Genomic DNA, 19185 nt, shown 5'->3' with positions numbered 1-19185 from the left:
GTCTTGGGTGTCTCTCTCTCTCCTGACTGGTTGTTTTTTTTCAGGATGCACAGTTCCCTGCTTACACTGTGATATTCTTAGCAAGCCAGACTGCGTAAACAGGCCAGCATCTGTGCTTTGCTTACTATGAACACAGTAATGGCCCACAGTTACATGTTACCACACAGCTCTTTCGACGCAAGCACGTTTATTCTTAAGGTAGAAGCAATAATGAGAAAACGTATTAAAAACAATTAAAGAACTGAACAATGCTAAAAGGCTCAAATTTGGTCTCTGTCAGCTCCAACCTCAGGCTCTGGTAGGTGTCAATCCTTCAGAAACCCACAACTGCATTTTCCCTGTGGTTATAAGTTCGTAACTGTCTCAGATCTGGAACCAGAACCCAGGCTGGGCAGTGCAGCAGTTTCTTTATACAATGTAGGCCTTTGATATCCGGTCTCTGGGAAGAGGTAATCAGCAGACAATCACCTCTCCTCAGAATGTAGCTTTGGAAAGCAGGGTTTTTGCAGAACCAGAGGTGAGGAATATGCAGTAAGCTCTCCCGAAGTATTCCTCAGAAAGTCCACTTTTGTCTGGCACCTTTTCAATATAGTCCTCCCAGCCTCACACCACATCTCCCCCGTAGAAAGGTTATATATAATCCTAGCCCACAATAATACATAAACTTTGCATTTAATATAATGGACTCCAAAGATACATAAACTTAATAATTAAGGATATGCAGGGAATTCTCATCATGGTCACAGTATGTGCCAGATTGCAATATGTGTTCATAGCCTCAAACCGTTATTCACACCATTCTCAGCAGCCATTCAGGACTGTTTTCTCCTCTTAGTCCTTAAAAGCCAACACAGAATGAGCTGGATTCTCTTCTGGCTCGTGTATCATCAACAGAATTTGTAAACTATGCTTAAATGTCAAAGTTGGTGATCATTGAAGCCAGAAAGGATCCAGCTTGACTCTCAGATTCCAGGCTGAGTTTGAGTCATTTGTGGTTAGAAAAAACAAACTCCTCTTTTTACTGTTAAATTTAACAGATTTAATCTGGAAATCATTGATAAAATAAATCTAGAGCCCCACACAGCTACTTTTACTGTCACTTTTCATAACAAAAGAGCATTTTAAGAGGTTGCTTTGAAGGATAAAATGTATTTAAGCCATTGTGGCGGTATTCCTTGCTCTGGCCTAAATTGGTGTGTATAGCCAATGTGATGTTCCTGCTCTTTTTCAGGTTTTATGGGAAAGACGAAGATGGGGATGAGTTTAACAATGCAATCCGCAAGTTGTTTTTCTCTTTCAATGTCCTCATGGACCGACCACTAGAGGAGGCTGTCAAGATTAAGGTTGGTCTAAAGCCTGTTTTGAATGGTGGTACACATCTATTCTGAGGACAAGTAATCAGTTTTAAAGCCCCCAAAGTGTAACAAGTATTAATCTGAGCTCTTTAAGCATTGCACAACTGTGACGTATGCTAAAATATTGGCATTGAAATGCAGCCACTTCTAGGGTCGAGGCTGACACCCCAGCCTGCCTGTAACAGTGTCATAAGGAGGATAACAGTTTGGCCAGTAACATCTGGACTTATGAATGATTCAGACTGCAAATTATATGGAAACAAATGTAGAGAAGGAAAGTAATGAAAGACCAACAAGCTTTTGCCTGGGTCTTAACTTGCTCTGCTTTCTTGTTTGTCTTGCGTGAATTTTACTTGGGCCGTCTGAGTGAGTGAGGAACAGACAAGCCTGCAATAAGGCTTACTTGCTGCTTTCTTCTTTAGAATACCTCTGGCCAAAATACATTAATCGCTTTCTGCTGGAAGGATTGATTCTAGTTAAGAGAGTCTTCACACTTGAGTGTCTAATCTATTTAAAAACCACCTTCTCCAGTGCCTGTGTGGTGAGGGGCCATTCTTCCTGCAGCACGGAACGTGTTGTTCCCACCACCAAAAGCAGACAGGGAGAATGCTGCTCTACAGCAAACCCCAGGGAAACCTTCAGTAGCTGTCACACACAGGCACTCAGATGCTGCTGTGATGAACCAGAGGTGCCTAGATAGCTTGTTCTTGGCATTGTTCGCGGACATACTAAACCACAGAGAGCACCAAACTGTGCCTCTAAGGGGCAGTGCAAAGGGAGCACTTGGATGTATTCTGCATCAGGGAGAATGTTTCCTAGAATTCCCTGATTACACTGCCAGATGGGGGTCATTTGCTGCTCCCCTTTTATGGGGTATGGCATACCTTAAACCCCTTTCCCCCACACATGGGGTTGGGTTGGCTAGTGCATGCTCCTCCTTACACCAGTCTCAACAAGTTGTTCTTAAGGGTGGAGACAAATGAGCTGCAATTGAGCACAGGGCCTGTAATTCTTGTGGGGGCTGTGTATGATGGAAGGTAGGGTGGAGTCCAAGCCCCCCTGACTTTCTGACCATATAAGGGCTGGCTACAGTCCAGTCCAAAGAGTTTTAAATAAGAGCGAAAATCAGACATCACTGTCTTTTTCTTATCAAGTTTTTTTTAAGCTTGTGGCTAGGCCAATGCTGTGAGGAGGAAGGTTTTATTTTTAAACTCTTCTCCCCCCGCCCAAAGAAAAAAATGTAAAAAAACATTTCACATGTCTTTGCTTGCCTGCCCAATGCATTTTAATTTTTTCAAGAAGCCCAGTCCCTAGGACAGCAGTGTGTTCACAACCAGAAAGTCAAAAATAAGGCATTGGCTAGAAGCCTTTCATGCAGCATCCTTTCGGCTCTGATCTGCAAAGGTTACATTTTGGCTTAAATTTTGCTTTTGCCCAAACCAGATACTACCACTGGTGATGTGAGCCTTTTCCAATGATGTCAAGCAGCAAGTCCTCGAGCTTGTTCTCTTTTACAATGAATCGATTAAGCTAATCCAACCTCCTTGTGTGTGTGTGTTTTTTTTTCTCCTACAGGGCGCAGCTTTAAAATACTTACCAAGCATCATAAATGACGTCAAACTAGTATTTGATCCGGTTGAGCTCAGGTGATTGTGTTAAGCGTATTTGTTGTCTAAACCTACTATGTATCTTTTGGGGAGGAAGTTGGAAACTGTCCTAAAGCGTACAGTTCTAATCATTAATTACGTGACGTTGCACAAGCTGCATGATTTAATGAGAACCTTTCCTTGGAAGGGTTTAGAGGAAGCCACATAATGGTTTTAGAGCTGCAGCCCAAAGGAATTAGTGTGTTTCAGCTGAATTTTCCTTTGAGTTCTGAGGCTTTCTTCAACTGGAAATTCAAGGGCTACAAAGCCATATGGATGAAACCCAGTGACTATGATTCCATGAACCCTGGATCATTAGATCTCAGGTTGCCAAGGCCCAATGGATGACAAAGGCCAGACAGGAGGCATACAAACAATTTATTCATGCACAGAACTTAAAATGAAGTGGATTTGTTTTCCTCGGTGTAAATAGCTTTCCCTGCCTTAGTTCAGGAGCCTTATTTCGTTATAAGTAATTTGCAAATAATGATGAGAGGACACCAAACGTGTGCAGTATAATTGACTGTGGGACTAAAATGAGTGATATCCCTTGAAGCGGGGGATATATTTGGGCGATTGTGCTTGCGGTGATCAAAATGGCCAAGTTTCCCACAAGGGCTCATTGAGCTGATGTGATTAAGACACGTCAGTTTCACAGCCAGTGACACACAAGGGGGCGATGTGGCCAGCATTGTGTTTGACCACCTTTGACTGTCCTAACCTGAAGGGTCAAGTACCCATTTTGCAGCTGAGTGAACTGGAAGTAGTCCTTCAGCATGAGACTTGAACTCACAACCTTCAGGATGGGAGGCAAGCACCTTAGCTACTCAGCCACTGCTGCACCGTGTATGTTATCTAGCAGCCTTGCAAAATCTTATTTGCTTAGAGAGACTTAAATTTTATTTTTGTTTCTGGCAGGAAAGTTAGATATATATTTTCTAAAAATGGTTGAGAAGAGCAAATAAGTTCTGTGCCTGGGCTGATGAATTTTCATGAAAGCTTGTTGTAACGTGAGGTTAATTATCTGAGCGGTCTAAACCTGCTGATTCTGATCACTGTTCAGTTTTATTTTAAGTTCTTTAGTGAGCTTCCTGAAACCATATAACATGAGACTTCATATCGGTTTACCTTGAGACCGTTCTCAACACCATGGCACAACTGCTTGAGCAGGGGCACGGCAATGTAATATTACGTAGAACAAAGGCAACAGCATTCTCTGGGTGAAAATACTGACCATCTGTCTACCTTGTGCTTTGCATTCTAGCATCCTCTTCAGCAAATTTATCCAAAGTATCCCTGACAACCAGTTAGTTCGGCAGAAACTCAGCTGCATGACCAAGGTAGTGGACAGTGATCTGTTCAAACAATCTGGTGAGTAGTCTCTTGAGATCCCCAGAAACTGCAGGAAATTCACCTTCTCAAACAAATACTTGTCTGTAAAGTTCGCATCTCTTTTAAATTTCTCCTTCAAATCCCTCCTTAAAATTCTCCTTCACTGTGATGCCTAAAAAAAAAAACTTGGCAACAGCGAAGTTGTTGATGTGCTTGGGCCACTGCCTATATGCTGACCAATGCTGTCTCATAGATGGGGGTGGGAGGGTACAAAGACACAATCTGCTGTCTCTTATCTTATACTTGGATTGTAAGTTCTTTTGAGGGTAGGGACCAATTTTATGTTCTGTTTATATTACACCTGGTACACTGGGATGCTTGTTCATGACAGAAACTCTTAGTCACTACCGCAATACCGATAATTAATAAAAATTACAGTAATTTTAGTTTTAGTGTTGGTCTCAGGATAAGAATAATTTATTTTGAGTTCATTGGTAAGTTTTTGGTTTCCCTATTCCCTAAGCATAGCAATGAGCAGTAGTTAGAAGATGGTGAGATAATGGATCCCATGTCCAGTTGGCAGCCGGTTTCAAGTGGAGTGCTCCAAGGGTCAGTCCTGGGGCAGGTTTTGTTCAATATCTTCATTAATGATCTGGAGGATGGCGTGGACTGCACCCTCAACAAGTTTGCAGATGACACTAAACTGGGAGCAGTGGTAGATACGCTGGAGGGTAGAGATAGGATACAGAGGGACCTACACAAATTAGAGGATTGGGCCAAAAGAAACCTGATGAGGTTCAACAAGGACAAGTGCAGAGTCCTGCTCTTAGGACAGAAGAATCCCATTCACTGTTACAAACTAGGGACCGAATGGCTAGGAAGCCGTTCTGCAGAAAAGGAGCTAGGGGTTACAGTGGACAAGAAGCTGGATATGAGTCAGCAGTGTGTCCTTGTTGCCAAGAAGGCTAATGGCATATTGGGCTACATTAGTAGGAGCATTGCCAGCAGATCGAGGGAAGTGATTATTCCCCTCTATTCAGCACTGGTGAGGCCACATCTGGAGAATTGTGCCCATTTCCACCCCCCCCCCCCGCCCACTACAGAAAGGATGTGGACAAATTGGAAAGAGTCCAGCGGAGGACAACAAAAATGATCAGGGGGTTGGGGCATATGACTTACGAGGAGAGGCTGAGGGACCTGGTCTTATTCAGTCTGCAGAAGAGAAGAGTGAGGGGGGATTTAATAGTTGCTTTCAACTACCTACCTGAAAGGGGGTTCCAAAGAGGATGGATCTAGACTGTTCTCAGTGGTAGCAGATGACAGAACAAGGAGCAATGGTCTCAAGTTGCAGTGGGGGAGGTTTAGGTTGAATATTAGGAAAAACTTTTTCACTAGGAGGGTGGTGAAGCACTGGAATGGGTTACCTGGGGAGGTGGTGGAATCTCCTTCCTTAGAGGTTTTTAAGGTCAGGCTTGACAAAGCCCAGTTTGGGATGATTTAGTTGGGAATTGGTCCTGCTTTGAGCAGGGGGTTGGACTCGATGATCTCCTGAGGTCGCTTCCAGCCATGATATTCTATGATTCTATGTTGGGCACATTGAGTCAAGCCCTAAGATCATCACTAAGAACCATGCACTGTAACTCTTTGCTGTTATACGTAGAAGCAGTACCATGTCTCTCCAAGACTTTAAAACACAGATGCGGATACCAGGGTTTCTAGAACCCTGGTTGCTGGAAAGGCAGCCATTAAGTAACAGGCAGCAATAAATATCAAGCCATTTGTTAGGAATGTAAACATGGATTTAGGTGCCTAATTTTAGATACTCAGGGTTGAAAATTGTGGCCTTAAACTCTCTCTGCTTCAGTTTCTGAATCTGTAAAATGAGGATAATAATGTTTACTCTTCTTTGAAAAGCCCTTTGAGAGCTACAGATGAAAAGCCCTAGGTGTGTGCTATGTGTTACCATGATGTGAGAGGTTATAATCCCAAGTATGATTGCAGCCAGTAGAGGTTTTCCTTTATCTCAGAGGAGTTTGTGCATCTGTGATTAACGATACTGGATTCTGTTCATGCCAAGTTTTATCCAAGCTGCATAGTTTCCAGATTAACTGTGTACAGCCACCATTTGTTATGGACATCATATTTATTATAGGTACTTATCTGGCCCCCATTACCAGAGTAGAGGGGAGCGCCTCACGATCTTTAATATGTTGATCCTCGCAACATCCATGTGAGATAGAGAAGTGCTATTATCCCCATTTTATAGATGAGGGAACTGAGGCAGAAAGAGACTACAGGGAAAATTTTCAAAAGCACCTAAATCCCATTTTCAAAAGTGACTTATGTCCACATTTTCAAAGATATTCAGGCATCTAACTTGCTTCGGTGCTTTTGAAGATCCCACTAAGCTCCTATTTGCATCTTTAGTTGGCTATATAAGAGCTAGATAATATTATTAAATAACTTTGAAAAAGCTGGCCCTAAATCACTTTTGAAAATGCCTGTGTCACTTTTGAAAATTTTACCCGTAGACCCTTACTTAAGGTCATACAGGGAGTCAAGCCAGGCAGGCAATCAAACCTGGGATCTCCCAAGTCCTATGTTAGTTGGCCATGGGACCATCTAATATGTATATCGAGAGAAATCTCTCTCGTGCAATCTGTCTATTTAGAAGAGAGGCGATTTGTTCTGCCATCTACCTATTAGAGCCGCTGTGACATGATTTTAATTTTTGTGACTGAGTCAGAGTGAGGAGCACAAAGTTGTATTTTTGTGGTCACTTATACTTAGGCCATTGTACTGCATTGTTCCGTTTCTTCATTTCTCAGAATGCAGAGATGCTCTCCTTCCTCTACTAATAGATCAGCTAAGTGGCCAACTGGATGACAATTCGAACAAGCCTGATCATGAGGCATGTTCTCAGCTCCTCAGTAACATTCTAGAAGTGCTTGACTGGAAAGATGTGGTGAGTACGGGCTGTAGTCTAATGTCGTCCTCACTAATGGAGGAGGAACAAAGCCTTCTTAAGTGCACCTGCCAGAACCAGTCTTTATAGAGTTAATGAGACCAGATGTTCACAGAAGTTTTTCCATATTGGGTATTGGCATGAGACGTTTGAATCTGATTAAAGATAAATCAGATGTATCAAAACTGAATCTAAGACATTCTAGGACAGAACAAGGGAAGGTATGATCAGGTCATCCCCAGAGAGGTGATCCCCTGCTGATGCAACCCTTGTAGGAGGTATAGAAACAAGGGGCTCAAGTTAGAGCTGCCCTCAGGCTGCTCTAGCCTGCTCTAGGGACCGATCCAGCTCCAACATGGGGAAGATTAGCCTTCTGTGAATCCCTTTGCTGGGCCCTGGACTGGTGCAGAGATTTATTCCCCAACCCCCTTCTCGGGGTCTAAAACTACTTTCTATTTAAATGAATTTCTGTTGAGCAAAGATTCTCCTTTACTAGTGTCTTCTGACAATAAATAGCCACAGTCAGCCTGTCCCTTCCCCACAACAAATCTCTCTGTAGAATAGACCACACTGTGATTAATCTGAAAGAGCCTGTGCTTCTTTAATCTCTTCAGGGGCCCACTGCAGTTCACATCCAGCTGATCATGGAGCGCCTGCTGAGGAGAATAAACCGGACGGTGATTGGAATGAGCAGACAGTCTCTGCACATTGTGAGAATCTTTTGCTTGCTTCTGTTCTTTGCTTTCTACCCCCTGCTCTGACTCTTCAGCAGATTGGAGCTTTCCATCAGACTGCAAATTATGCTAGCGCATTACAAAATCTCTGTCCTGTTTCCTGCGCCCTGGTGGGGTCTATGGGGAGTGATGTGGAGGCCTGCCCCAGCCCTATTAAAATTGGGCCTGGATGGCTGTAGAAAGAGGTAATGGGATATAGAACTCTCTCTGCTAAGGCACCATTTTTAATCAAGTCTGAGGTGGTAGTGACTGCAAGTCATTATTGTTTGGTGACTCTTCTGTAGCTTGTATGTGCAGCATGTTTGGGTCTCTGTCCAGTTCCTAATAGTCAGACAGCCACATTGTAGAAACACTAATTAATTTGGTTCTGATGTTGAATGGAGTCAGATGCTGATATACCCTCAACCCTATAGATGTCCTCTCCAAGTCTGGGTGAAACAGGTTGGTAGGAAAATAAGAGGAGGTTTGCACCGTTGTGGCTTGCCATATACTTGATCTGTGGCTGGATAGAGAACTCCAGGGCTGTCAATCCAGCACTAAATTCACTTTATAAGAAGAGGCTTTGACCCTGGTAAATGGTTTCCATCAAATATGTTTATAATGTAGACTTGGAGGGTACCATTCTAAATGGATGTAGGAGAGTTCTGCTTTTCAAACTTAACTCCTTGTAGTTTCAGCAGTACTTGCACTAGTGATCAGATATGAAGGTAAAACAGTCCTGTCTGGGTAAGTATTTTTATTATTACTTACCAAACTATTAGTGTCTCAGTAGCTCAGAGAGTGACAGCCCAGATTTTTTTTTAAACTGCTGCTTGCATTTGTAGGAAACAAAGTGATTTCATTTTAATCTCTCACAGTAAAAGTTTATTTTTGCAAATTCCAGTCCTTGAAGGGATAAAGTCTGTCCCATCTCCTTTCCTCAAACTTAAAACTTAAACCCTATGAGAGGTGATGTCCAGATTAATATGTAGGTATCAACCCATTGCAGATGTTACTGATCTGGGGTGGGGGAAGGGAAGGGAAACAATCACATTAAGTGACCTTAGTACATGCATTCTTAGGCCCCAAGTTAGCAAAATATTTAAACGGATGCCTGACTTAAAGCACGTGTGTGGTCTCTTTGAAGTCAAGACTATTCATGTGACTAAAATTAGGCATATGCTTCAGAACTGTGCTGAATTGGGGCCTTAGTGCAGAAAGATAATTGACCAAGTGCCTTTTTTGTCTTTTCCATTGCAGGGTAGTTTTGTAGCCTGCATGACAGCCATCCTGAGACAGATGGATGATTTCCACTATAACCACTACATCAGCACTTTCAAAACCAGACAGGACATTATCGTAAGTCGGCTTGGCCTGGATTGCAGTCCAGTCCATGTAACATTTCTCTCTAATTTTATCCTATCCAGCTCTTATATTCAGTTCAGGCTCTTGCACCCATCACTGAGGAATATGAGTACCTAATATTGCAAGTATTAGTGAAACATTCACTTCACCCCAGCTGGATACAGCACTGCTGGCTGTTTGCTGACTCAGCAAAGCATCAGACTAGACTATCATGTGGGGTGAAAACAAATCTTTAGTGACTCTCTAAACCTGTGTAATTGAAGAGCTGGGAGGAAGAAGATAGAAAAATTGATGAAGATGACAGAAAAAGCAGAGGAGTTCATTTTCCCCTTCCTTTCTCTTCTCTATCCATGTATTCATCCCTCTCTTCTTTTCATTCTTTCATTTAGAACTCAGTTAAGAGGTTGGATTCATAGATTCATAGACTCTAGGACTGGAAGGGACATCGAGAGGTCATTGAGTCCAGTCCCCTGCCCTCATGGCAGGACCAAGTACTGTCTAGACCATCCCTGATAGACATTTATCTAACCTACTCTTAAATATCTCCAGAGATGGAGATTCCACAACCTCCCTAGGCATTTTATTCCAGTGTTTAACTACCCTGACAGTTAGGAACTTTTTCCTAATATCCAGCCTAAATCTCCCTTGCTGCAGTTTAAGCCCATTGCTTCTTGTTCTATCATTAGAGGCTAAGGTGAACAAGTTTTCTCCCTCCTCCTGATGACACCCTTTTAGATACCTGAAAACTGCTATCATGTCCCCTCTCAGTCTTCTCTTTTCCAAACTAAATAAACCCAATTCTTTCAGCCTTCCTTCATAGGTCATGTTCTCAAGACCTTTAATCATTCTTGTTGCTCTTCTCTGGACCCTCTCCAGTTTCTCCACATCTTTCTTGAAATGCGGTGGCCAGAACTGGACACAATACTCCAGTTGAGGCCTAACCAGCGCAGAGTAGAGCAGAAGAATGACTTCTCGTGTCTTGTTTAGAACACACCTGTTAATGCATCCCAGAATCACGTTTGCTTTTTTTGCAACAGTATCACACTGTTGACTCATATTTAGTTTGTGGTCCACTGTGACCTCTAGATCTCTTTCTGCCATACTCCTTCCTAGACAGTCTCTTCCCATTCTGTATGTGTGAAACTGATTGTTCCTTCCTAAGTGGAGCACTTTGCATTTGTCTTTATTGAACTTCATCCGGTTTACCTCAGACCATTTCTCCAATTTGTCCAGATCATTTTGAATTTTGACCCTGTCCTCCAAAGCAGTTGCAATCCCTCCCAGTTTGGTATCGTCTGCAGACTTAATAAGTGTGCTTTCTATGCCAACATCTAAGTCGTTGATGAAGATATTGAACAGAGCCGATCCCAAAACAGACCCCTGCGAAACCCCATTTGTTATACCTTTCCAGCAGGATTGGGAGCCATTGACAACTACTCTCTGAGTACGCTTATCCAGCCAATTATGCACCCACCTTATAGTAGCCCCATCTAAATTGTATTTGCCTAGTTTATTGATAAGGATATCATGCGAGACCGTATCAAATGCCTTACTAAAGTCTAGGTATACCACATCCACCGCTTCTCCCTTATCCACAAGGCTCGTTATCCTATCAAAGAAAGCTATCAGATTGGTTTGACAGGATTTGTTCTTTACAAATCCATGCTGGCTATTCCCTGTCACCTTACCACCTTCCAAGTGTTTGCAGATGATTTCTTTAATTACTTGCTCCATTATCTTCCCTGGCACAGAAGTTAAACTAACTGGTCTGTAGTTTCCTGGGTTGTTTTTATTTCCCTTTTTATAGATGGGCACTATATTTGCCCTTTTCCAGTCCTCTGGAATCTCTCCCTTCTCCCATTACTTTCCAAAGATAATAGCTAGAGGCTCAGATACCTCCTCTATTAACTCCTTGAGTATTCTAGGATGCATTTCATCTGGCCCTGGTGACTTGCAGGCATCTAACTTTTCTAAGTGATTTTTAACTTGCTCTTTTTTTATTTTATCTTCTAAACCTACCCCCTTCCCATAAGCATTCACTGTGTTAGACATTCCTTCAGACTTCTCAGTGAAGACCGAAACAAAGAAGTCATTAAGCGTCTCTGCCATTTCCAAGTTTCCTGTTACTGTTTCTCCCTCCTCACTGAGCAGTGGGCCTACCCGGTCCTTAGTCTTCCTCTTGCTTCTAATGTATTGATAAAAAGTCGTCTTGTTTCCCTTTATTCCCATAGCTAGTTTTGAGCTCATTTTGTGCCTTTGCCTTTCTAATCTTGCCCCTGCATTCCTGTGTTGTTTGCCTATATTCATCCTTTGTAATCTGACCTAGTTTCCATTTTTTATATGACTCCTTTTTATTTTGTAGGTCATTCAAAATCTTGTGGTTAAGCCAAGGTGGTCTTTTGCCACATTTTCTATCTTTCCTACCCATCGGAATAGCTTGCTTCTGGGCCCTTAATAGTGTCCCTTTGAAAAACTGCCAACTCTCCTCAGTTGTTTTTCCCCTCAGTCTTGATTCCCATGGGACCTTACCTACCTGAGCTTACCAAAATCTGCCTTCCTGAAATCCATTGTCTCTATTTTGCTGTACTCCCTTCTACCCTTCCTTAGAATTGCAAACTCTATGATTTCATGATCACTTTCACCCAAGCTTCCTTCTACTTTCAAATTCTCAACGAGTTCCTCCCTATTTGTTAAAATCAAGTCTAGAACAGCTTCCCCCCTAGTAGCTTTTTCAACCTTCTGAAATAAAAAGTTGTCTGCAATGCAGTCCAGGAACTTATTGGATAGTCTGTGCCCCGCGGTGTTATTTTCCCAACATATATCTGGATAGTTGAAGTCCCCCATCACCACCAAATCTTGGGCTTTGGATGATTTTGTTAGTTGTTTAAAAAAAGCCTCATCCACCTGTTCCACTTGGTTAGGTGGCCTGTAGTAGACTCCTAGCATGACATCACCCTTGTTTTTTACCCCTTTTATCCTAACCCAGAGACTCTCAACACTTCCGTCTCCTATGTCCATCACCTCAGTCCAAGTGTGTACATTTTTAATATATAAGGCAACACCTCCTCCCTTTTTCCCCTGTCTATCCTTCCTGAGCAAACTATACCCATTCATACCAACATTCCAATATGTGTATTATCCCACCAAGTTTCAGTGATGCTAACAATGTCATAGTTGTATTTATTTATTAGCACTTCCAGTTCTTCCTGCTTATTACCCATACTTCTCGCATTTGTATATAGGCATCTAAGATACTGGTTTGATCTTGCCTCCCAGTTTTGCCCTGACCCTCCTTTCTCTCTGCCATTATAGCCCACGTTCCCTCTTGTTTCCGACCCATCTCCCAGGTCTTCATGTTCCCCACTTACCTGTGGGGTTTGCTCACCTGTCCCCGTCGAACCTAGTTTAAAGCAGTCCTTACTAGGTTAGCCAGTCTGTGTGCAAATAGGGTCTTTCCCCTCCTCGAAAGGTGAACGCCATCTCTGCCTAGGAGTCCTTCCTCGAATAGCATCCTGTGGTCGAGGAAGCCAAAGCCCTCCTGGCGACACCATCTTCGCAGCCAGGTGTTCACCTCCATGATGCATCTGTCTCTGCCTGGGCCCCTACCTTTGACAGGAAGAATCGAAGAGAATACTGCCTGTGCTCCAAACTCCTTCACCTGTACTGCCAGAGCCCTGTAGTCACTCTTGATCCACTCAGCATCACGCCTCACAGTATCATTTGTGCCCACATGGATGAAGACCGGATAATCCTCGACAATGCCTCTGTAACATTTTGGATACAGGCCCCCGGCAGGCAGCATACCTCCCGAGATGAAATGTCAGGGCGACAGATGGGCCCCTCCGTCCCCCTCAGCAGAGAGTCTCTGACCACCACTACCCTACGTTTCCTATTTTCAGTGGTGGCAGCAGACCTCCCAGCCTTAGGGGTACAAGGCTTCTCCTCCTTTACTGTAGGGGGTGATTCTTTCTCTCCTGTATCAAGAATTCCCCTTCTGTTTGTCTGACCTGATGGAAAAAGCTGACAAGCTTGGAGCAGTATCTCTACTAATTTCCAAAACCAAGCTTTTGTGTTTATTAATAGAGCCATAGGGCATCTTGATTGCAAAACCTGAAAGCATGCACATTTCGATCAGGTTTCTGAAAAGCTCAACTGTTGTTGCAAATTTTTGGGGGCAGCGATTGTCTCTTTGTGATGGGTTTGTACAGCACCTAGCGCAGAGCATTCCATGATTTGAAGTCCTGGAGGGTACACCTATACTGGAATAAGGCGGATGGCACAGCTGTGGCTGGCTCAGGTCAGCTGACTCAGGCTCATGGAGTTAGAGCAGCGGAGCTGTAAAGTTCTTTATAGGCTTTCAGGCTCGGGTTGGAATGTCGAGGGTGAGGGTCAAGCATCCTTAGCCAGCATTGCATATGCATCCTCTGTGTTAAACCATGTATAGTTCATGATCTTCATGTGGTCTGAGTCCAACACCCAGGTGAAACAACACTTTTGCTCTTTGTTCTTTGAGCCCCTTAGGACCTGATACTCCAAGTAAAGCCTAAGTTTCACCCCCACCCCCCATGCAGATCAGACCTAGAGACAGTATGGCACAAGCTTCTGTGGTGTGACACTGCTCTAATTGGTAGTCAAAGTTCCTGATGGCTGTTCTGCACAGCTACAGCAGAGACAAGCATAGTGAACTGGAATACAGGCATGGGTAGACTTTGCAGTTGTGTGATTCTGTATTAGGTATTTCAGAATTTATTGTAAAATATCTGTAAACCACTATGAATGGCAGGATGCTACCTTTGCTTTCCTGGCTGATAATTGCCTGTGGTCTGTTAAGCAACATGGCCACCTGCAGGACACAGATATTTCTGCAATTTCACTGCCTAGACTGAAAAAGCCACTCAACTGAATAATCATAGAATCATAGAAGATTAGGGTTGAAAGAGACCTCAGGAGGTCATGTAGTCCAACTTCCTGCTCAAAGCAGGATCAACACCAACTAAATCATCTTGGCCAGGGCTTTGTCAACTGGGCCTTACAAACTTCTAAGGACAGAGATTCCACCACCTCCTTAGGTAACCCATTCCAGTGTTTCACCACCCTCCTAGTGAAATAGTGTTTCCTAATGTCCAACCTGGACCTCCCCCACTGCAACCTGAGACCATTACTCCTTGTTCTGTCATCTGCCACCACTGAGAACAGCCGAGCTCCATCCTCTTTGGAACCCCCCTTCAGGTTGTTGAAGGCAGCTATCAAATAAAACTCTCTTGAGTTAGTAACTCACCTGAAAGATTTCTGGAAAAGTATGCATGGTAAAACCTAAACACCGTGAAGGTTTTGCAAGGCTCATAAAATGTGTACTAGTCTTTTTTACAGATGAATCAGTGGAGTGAATCAGAGTCAGCTGGAAATGTTGTGGAAGAGCAGGAGTGCTGGGTGACAAAGCTAATTGAATTGGGACAACGTTTCCATTGAAGAACTTTATTTCAGGACAGCTTCACTATTCAGGAAGTGTGCTTAAGCAGAGTGAGGTCAATGGTTAAAGTTAAGCACGTGCTTAATGACTTTTCCTAAAACAGGGTATAGGCTTCAATCTTTGAAGCTATCGTTTGTGCTTCTCATTCACTCCATGGTTCAGTGCCTTCTGAATCATGCATTTAAATGTTCCTCTTACATTTTCAATGCATGTACAGCTTGTGCATGTGAGACAAACGAGGAAGGTGAATTGTATAAAAACAAAGCTGGTACAAAAATACAACTTCAGGAGACACTGGTCTAATATGTAAATTTGGAATCCAACTGTTACGATTCCTAAAACACAGAGAAATATGTCCATTAAATTATTTTTAAAATAATACCAATGACGACATGATTTATTTACAATTTTAAAAAAAAAATAAGCATCTCCTTGTGGCATTTTCAGCCCAGACATTGCAACGTTGCTTCTTCAGGTTAACATGCCTAGGAGTTAATTCTAGTCTTCGTGGTGCCCCATATCAAGCCTAACCCTTTCCATCAAGCGCTTATTTAATAATGCTTAGAGGAATTCTACTGTGGCAGCACCAGTGTCCATTTCTCTCTCTGCATTAGTGTCACTTTCCAATTCTTTAGTGCACACTATTCAACTCAGTAGCACATTTCTTTGCTGGTGACCTTTAGAAAGTGATGACGTCTAGGATATGTGCATGTCTGGTGCTTGAATGTGAATGTTACCTCTTAGAGCAGAAGAGAACCTATGAACATTTGAACCTTTAGAGACGGAGTTTCTTTCTTAGTCTAAAGTTAGATTTTGTCAGTATCACTTGCACAAATCCCACTCTTCATCCTGCAATTTGGCAGAAAAGCCTCATCTATACTAAGATTTAAGGTGTGATGGCTTTAACTTGACCAGTTTAGCTCTTGTTAAAGACTGCATGTCTTGTCTACGCTAGATATTTGCTAACATTAAACCTCATTTAGCAAAGGTCTAAATGGCTGGGGAATGACAACCCCCTCTATAATCTGTGTATATAATGAATAGTGCAGCAGCCCTATGCAATGTTTTCATTCATACATTTGAAGGGAAGTATTAGGTCAAAAGACTTTAAACACTTGTTTTGCTTTTTAATGCTCCCTACGCATCTAGAGATTGACTTGAAACAATAACAGATTTAATTGCATTCATTGAATAGATTTGTGGAGGGGATTTTTTTCCTCCTGTAATTTGATGGATGAGATTTCAGACATAATTTAGTTACGGTGATATATGCCATAATAAAAGATGGATTTCAAAGGGCCGGCATATTGATCTGTGATCAATGGAATCTGCAGTCACACATGTTTGCATCCCCTGCAATGTTTCCATCTGACTACAAACTAACTTTCTTAGACCTTGCATATTTTTTACAGGACTTCCTGATGGAAACCTTCATCATGTTTAAGGATCTGATCGGGAAGAATGTCTATGCGAACGACTGGATGGTGATGAACATGATGCAGAGCAGGTAAACAGCCTCTGCCAGAGGCTGCTACTGGTTGAAGGCTCATGTAACTTCTGCAGATCTTGTTGGCTCTGCGACTGAGAAGATTTTGCACTAGAATTGCTGCAAGTAAATTGAGATGTATTTCCTTTAAAAGTTCATATTGGTTTAAGTTAGCTTTGACTAAAGCCCTATAAGGTGGGCTTTTTTTTTTTTTATGACTTATGAACCTGCAAACTCTTTCTTCCTCTGTCAAAAGGAGTGTTTGCAAGCTTTCCCCCCAGGGATTGGATTTCCCTGCCAGAGATGCTTGCTTCAATCTGAGAAACCTCTTTATTTCAAATCTGTGGCATCGTCACTAGGGAAACTTAAAGCTAAACTGGACAAAAGAGGATGATCATACATGTAGGGTGCTAGCCCATAACCTGGGAAACCGAGTGCATTTCCCTCTTGTGCCACAGACTTCCTGTGTGATCTTGGGCAAGTCACTTAGCCTCTACGTTCTTCAGTTCCCCATCTGTACAATGGGGTTATTAGCACTTGCCTACCTAACAGGGGTGTTGTGAGGGTAAATACATTAAAGACTGAGTAATTCAGATACCACAGTATAGGGGTCATGGAAGCACCTAAGAGAGACAAAACACTAATAAATATCCTGTGTGGAACAACACAGTATTGGTATGGGGACTGGATGACCTAACAGATCTTTTCATTTGTAACTTCCCTAAATCAGGGATACTTCTGTTGAGAAACAGAGAAATAACCTTCACCTCCCACTGAGTACAGAGGATTTTGGGGAAAGAGAAGGATTATAGTAGAAGAGCTGAGGTCAATGGTTCGTGCCTCCTCCAAGCTTGTGAAAAGGAGCCGTACATTCAGGCATGTGCTGTTTCTACTTCATGGATGCCTTCTTATCTGTGTTTACTTTTCCAGGGTTTTCCTCCGAGCAGTAAACCAGTTTACCACTGTGCTCAACCGATTCTTTCTGGATCAAGCAAGCTTCGAACTCCAGGTGAGGATAAATTCAGTTCTGGGTTGTCCTGGCCACTTTGGAACTAAGGAAGTTCAGAGAGATGATGGATGCCCTCAGGTCCCACTGACACCAGTTTTGTTGTTGATATTGATGAGGGTGGTGGTGTTCGAACCTCTTGGCGGAAAAGTAGCATGAATGGGAAATTTCTAACCCGAGATGCTACTTGTAACATGGGCTTGTCCTCAGCCAATGATCTGCGGAGCATGTTCTGTGCTCATTCAGTATGCCATATAGCAGTGATGTGCTAAAGTGGGAGTGTGAAAGTATCTCTTTCCACCCTTTACTTTTGTGTTAGGTTGACTATAGTTTACTGGCACTTTGGAGAGATTTGATGGCAAACCCCTCTTTTGGGGAGGCATGGTCTTGTGGTTAATGCCCTGGGCTGGGACACAGGAGATCTATTCAATTCCTAGTTCTGCCACAGATTCCCGAGTGCGACCTTGGGAAAGTAATTTAAACTCTCTGCTACCTCCGTTCCCTGTCTGTGATATGGGGATAATACTTTCCTATCCTTACAAAGACACTGTGGAGCCCAAAACATAGACTAGCATCCCAGTGTGCTAGGCACTCTATAAACACAGAACGAAAAGGTGGTCTCTGCTCCAAAGAGCTTACAATCCAAGTATATGATCAGAGACAACGGGTGGAAATAGACAGATGCAAGAGCTCAAGGAAACAAGGAGACAGTATCAGTCAGCATGATAGGCCATGGTCTCAGCACACCAACAACCTAATTATTACATTTTTCATGGGCATCAGGGCAAAGGAGAGTTTTAAGGCGGGATTTGATGTATCTAAATTCATAAATAGTCTTCTGGGTGAGCATTTTAAATAGATCACACCAAAAGAAACAAAGTTTGATGGTGCAGATTGTGTAGCTCAGGGGTCAGCAACCTTTCAGAAGTGGTGGGCCGAAGCGCACAATAAATAAATAAAAATCTGAGGGTGCTACTGCAGAAGCGCAAAAAACAAACAAACAAAAAAAGCACCTGGAATGTCGCCCCTGGAATTGTGCCACCCAAGCATGTGCCTGGTTTGCTGTTGCCTAAAGCCGGTCCTGGTGCCAAGTCTTCATTTATTCATTCTAATGTAAAGTTTCACATGCCAATAACACATTTTAACATTTTTCTATAAGTCTGTAATATATAATTAAACTATTGTTGTGTGTAAAGTAAATAAGGTTTTTAAAATGTTTAAGAAGCTTCATTTAAAATTAAATTTAAAATGCAGACCCCCCCCCGGACTGGTGGCCAGGACCCGGGCAGTGTGAGTGCCACTGAAAATCAGCTCGCTTGCCGCCTTTGGCACATGTGACATAGGTTGCCTACCCCTGGTGTAGCTCTTAGTCAGCTTTTACACCTGTTGACCTCCTGTGGGAATTTATTTTTCCTCATTCATTGTAATTGTGTTTCCTCATTAATGCCTGACAGAGAATCTGCAGCACTGGTGACTAAGTAGCTCTATTGTTCTGTGTGTTTTTCCTTTCTCTAATCAGGTTTTTTTCCCCACAGCTCTGGAACAATTACTTCCACTTGGCAGTAGCTTTTCTCACTCACGAATCCCTCCAGCTGGAGAACTTCTCACAGGCCAAACGCAACAAAATTGTCAAGAAGTAAGTTCACATTGAAATGTGATCAAGTCGTTTTACTCTTGGAAAATAAGCCCAGTCTTTATATTGTGCTCATCTAATAAGGCACACCTGATACAATCCATTGATATGTCTGTAATGCATCACAGTGTGTGACGACAGCTCAGGTAGACATACCTGGGCTGTTTTTAATCTGTTTAGCTCGGGTACTAGAGCAGTGAAGCTGTGGCAACAT

At 42.7% G+C, this 19185-nt stretch overlaps 1 protein-coding gene across 4 annotated transcripts in view; it reads left to right on the top strand.

Moving 5' to 3' along the window:
* Nucleotides 1–19185, top strand: part of DOCK5 (dedicator of cytokinesis 5) — a 142046-nt gene that overhangs the window by 84185 nt on the left and 38676 nt on the right. For all 4 annotated transcript variants that reach the window (XM_030552020.1, XM_030552018.1, XM_030552017.1 and 1 more), the window contains exons 23-31: nt 1232–1343; nt 2931–3001; nt 4266–4372; nt 7162–7298; nt 7913–8008; nt 9272–9370; nt 16259–16353; nt 17263–17341; nt 18874–18974. In XM_030552020.1, the coding sequence (XP_030407880.1) occupies nt 1232–1343; nt 2931–3001; nt 4266–4372; nt 7162–7298; nt 7913–8008; nt 9272–9370; nt 16259–16353; nt 17263–17341; nt 18874–18974 (897 nt within the window). The remainder of the gene's footprint in view (nt 1–1231; nt 1344–2930; nt 3002–4265; nt 4373–7161; nt 7299–7912; nt 8009–9271; nt 9371–16258; nt 16354–17262; nt 17342–18873; nt 18975–19185) is intronic.

The sequence above is a fragment of the Gopherus evgoodei genome, chromosome 2 (assembly GCF_007399415.2).
Source record: "Gopherus evgoodei ecotype Sinaloan lineage chromosome 2, rGopEvg1_v1.p, whole genome shotgun sequence".
In the NCBI taxonomy this organism is placed as follows: domain Eukaryota; kingdom Metazoa; phylum Chordata; order Testudines; family Testudinidae; genus Gopherus; species Gopherus evgoodei.
Note: the sequence above shows the minus strand (reverse complement) of the source record. Positions and strands in the feature narration are given on the sequence as shown.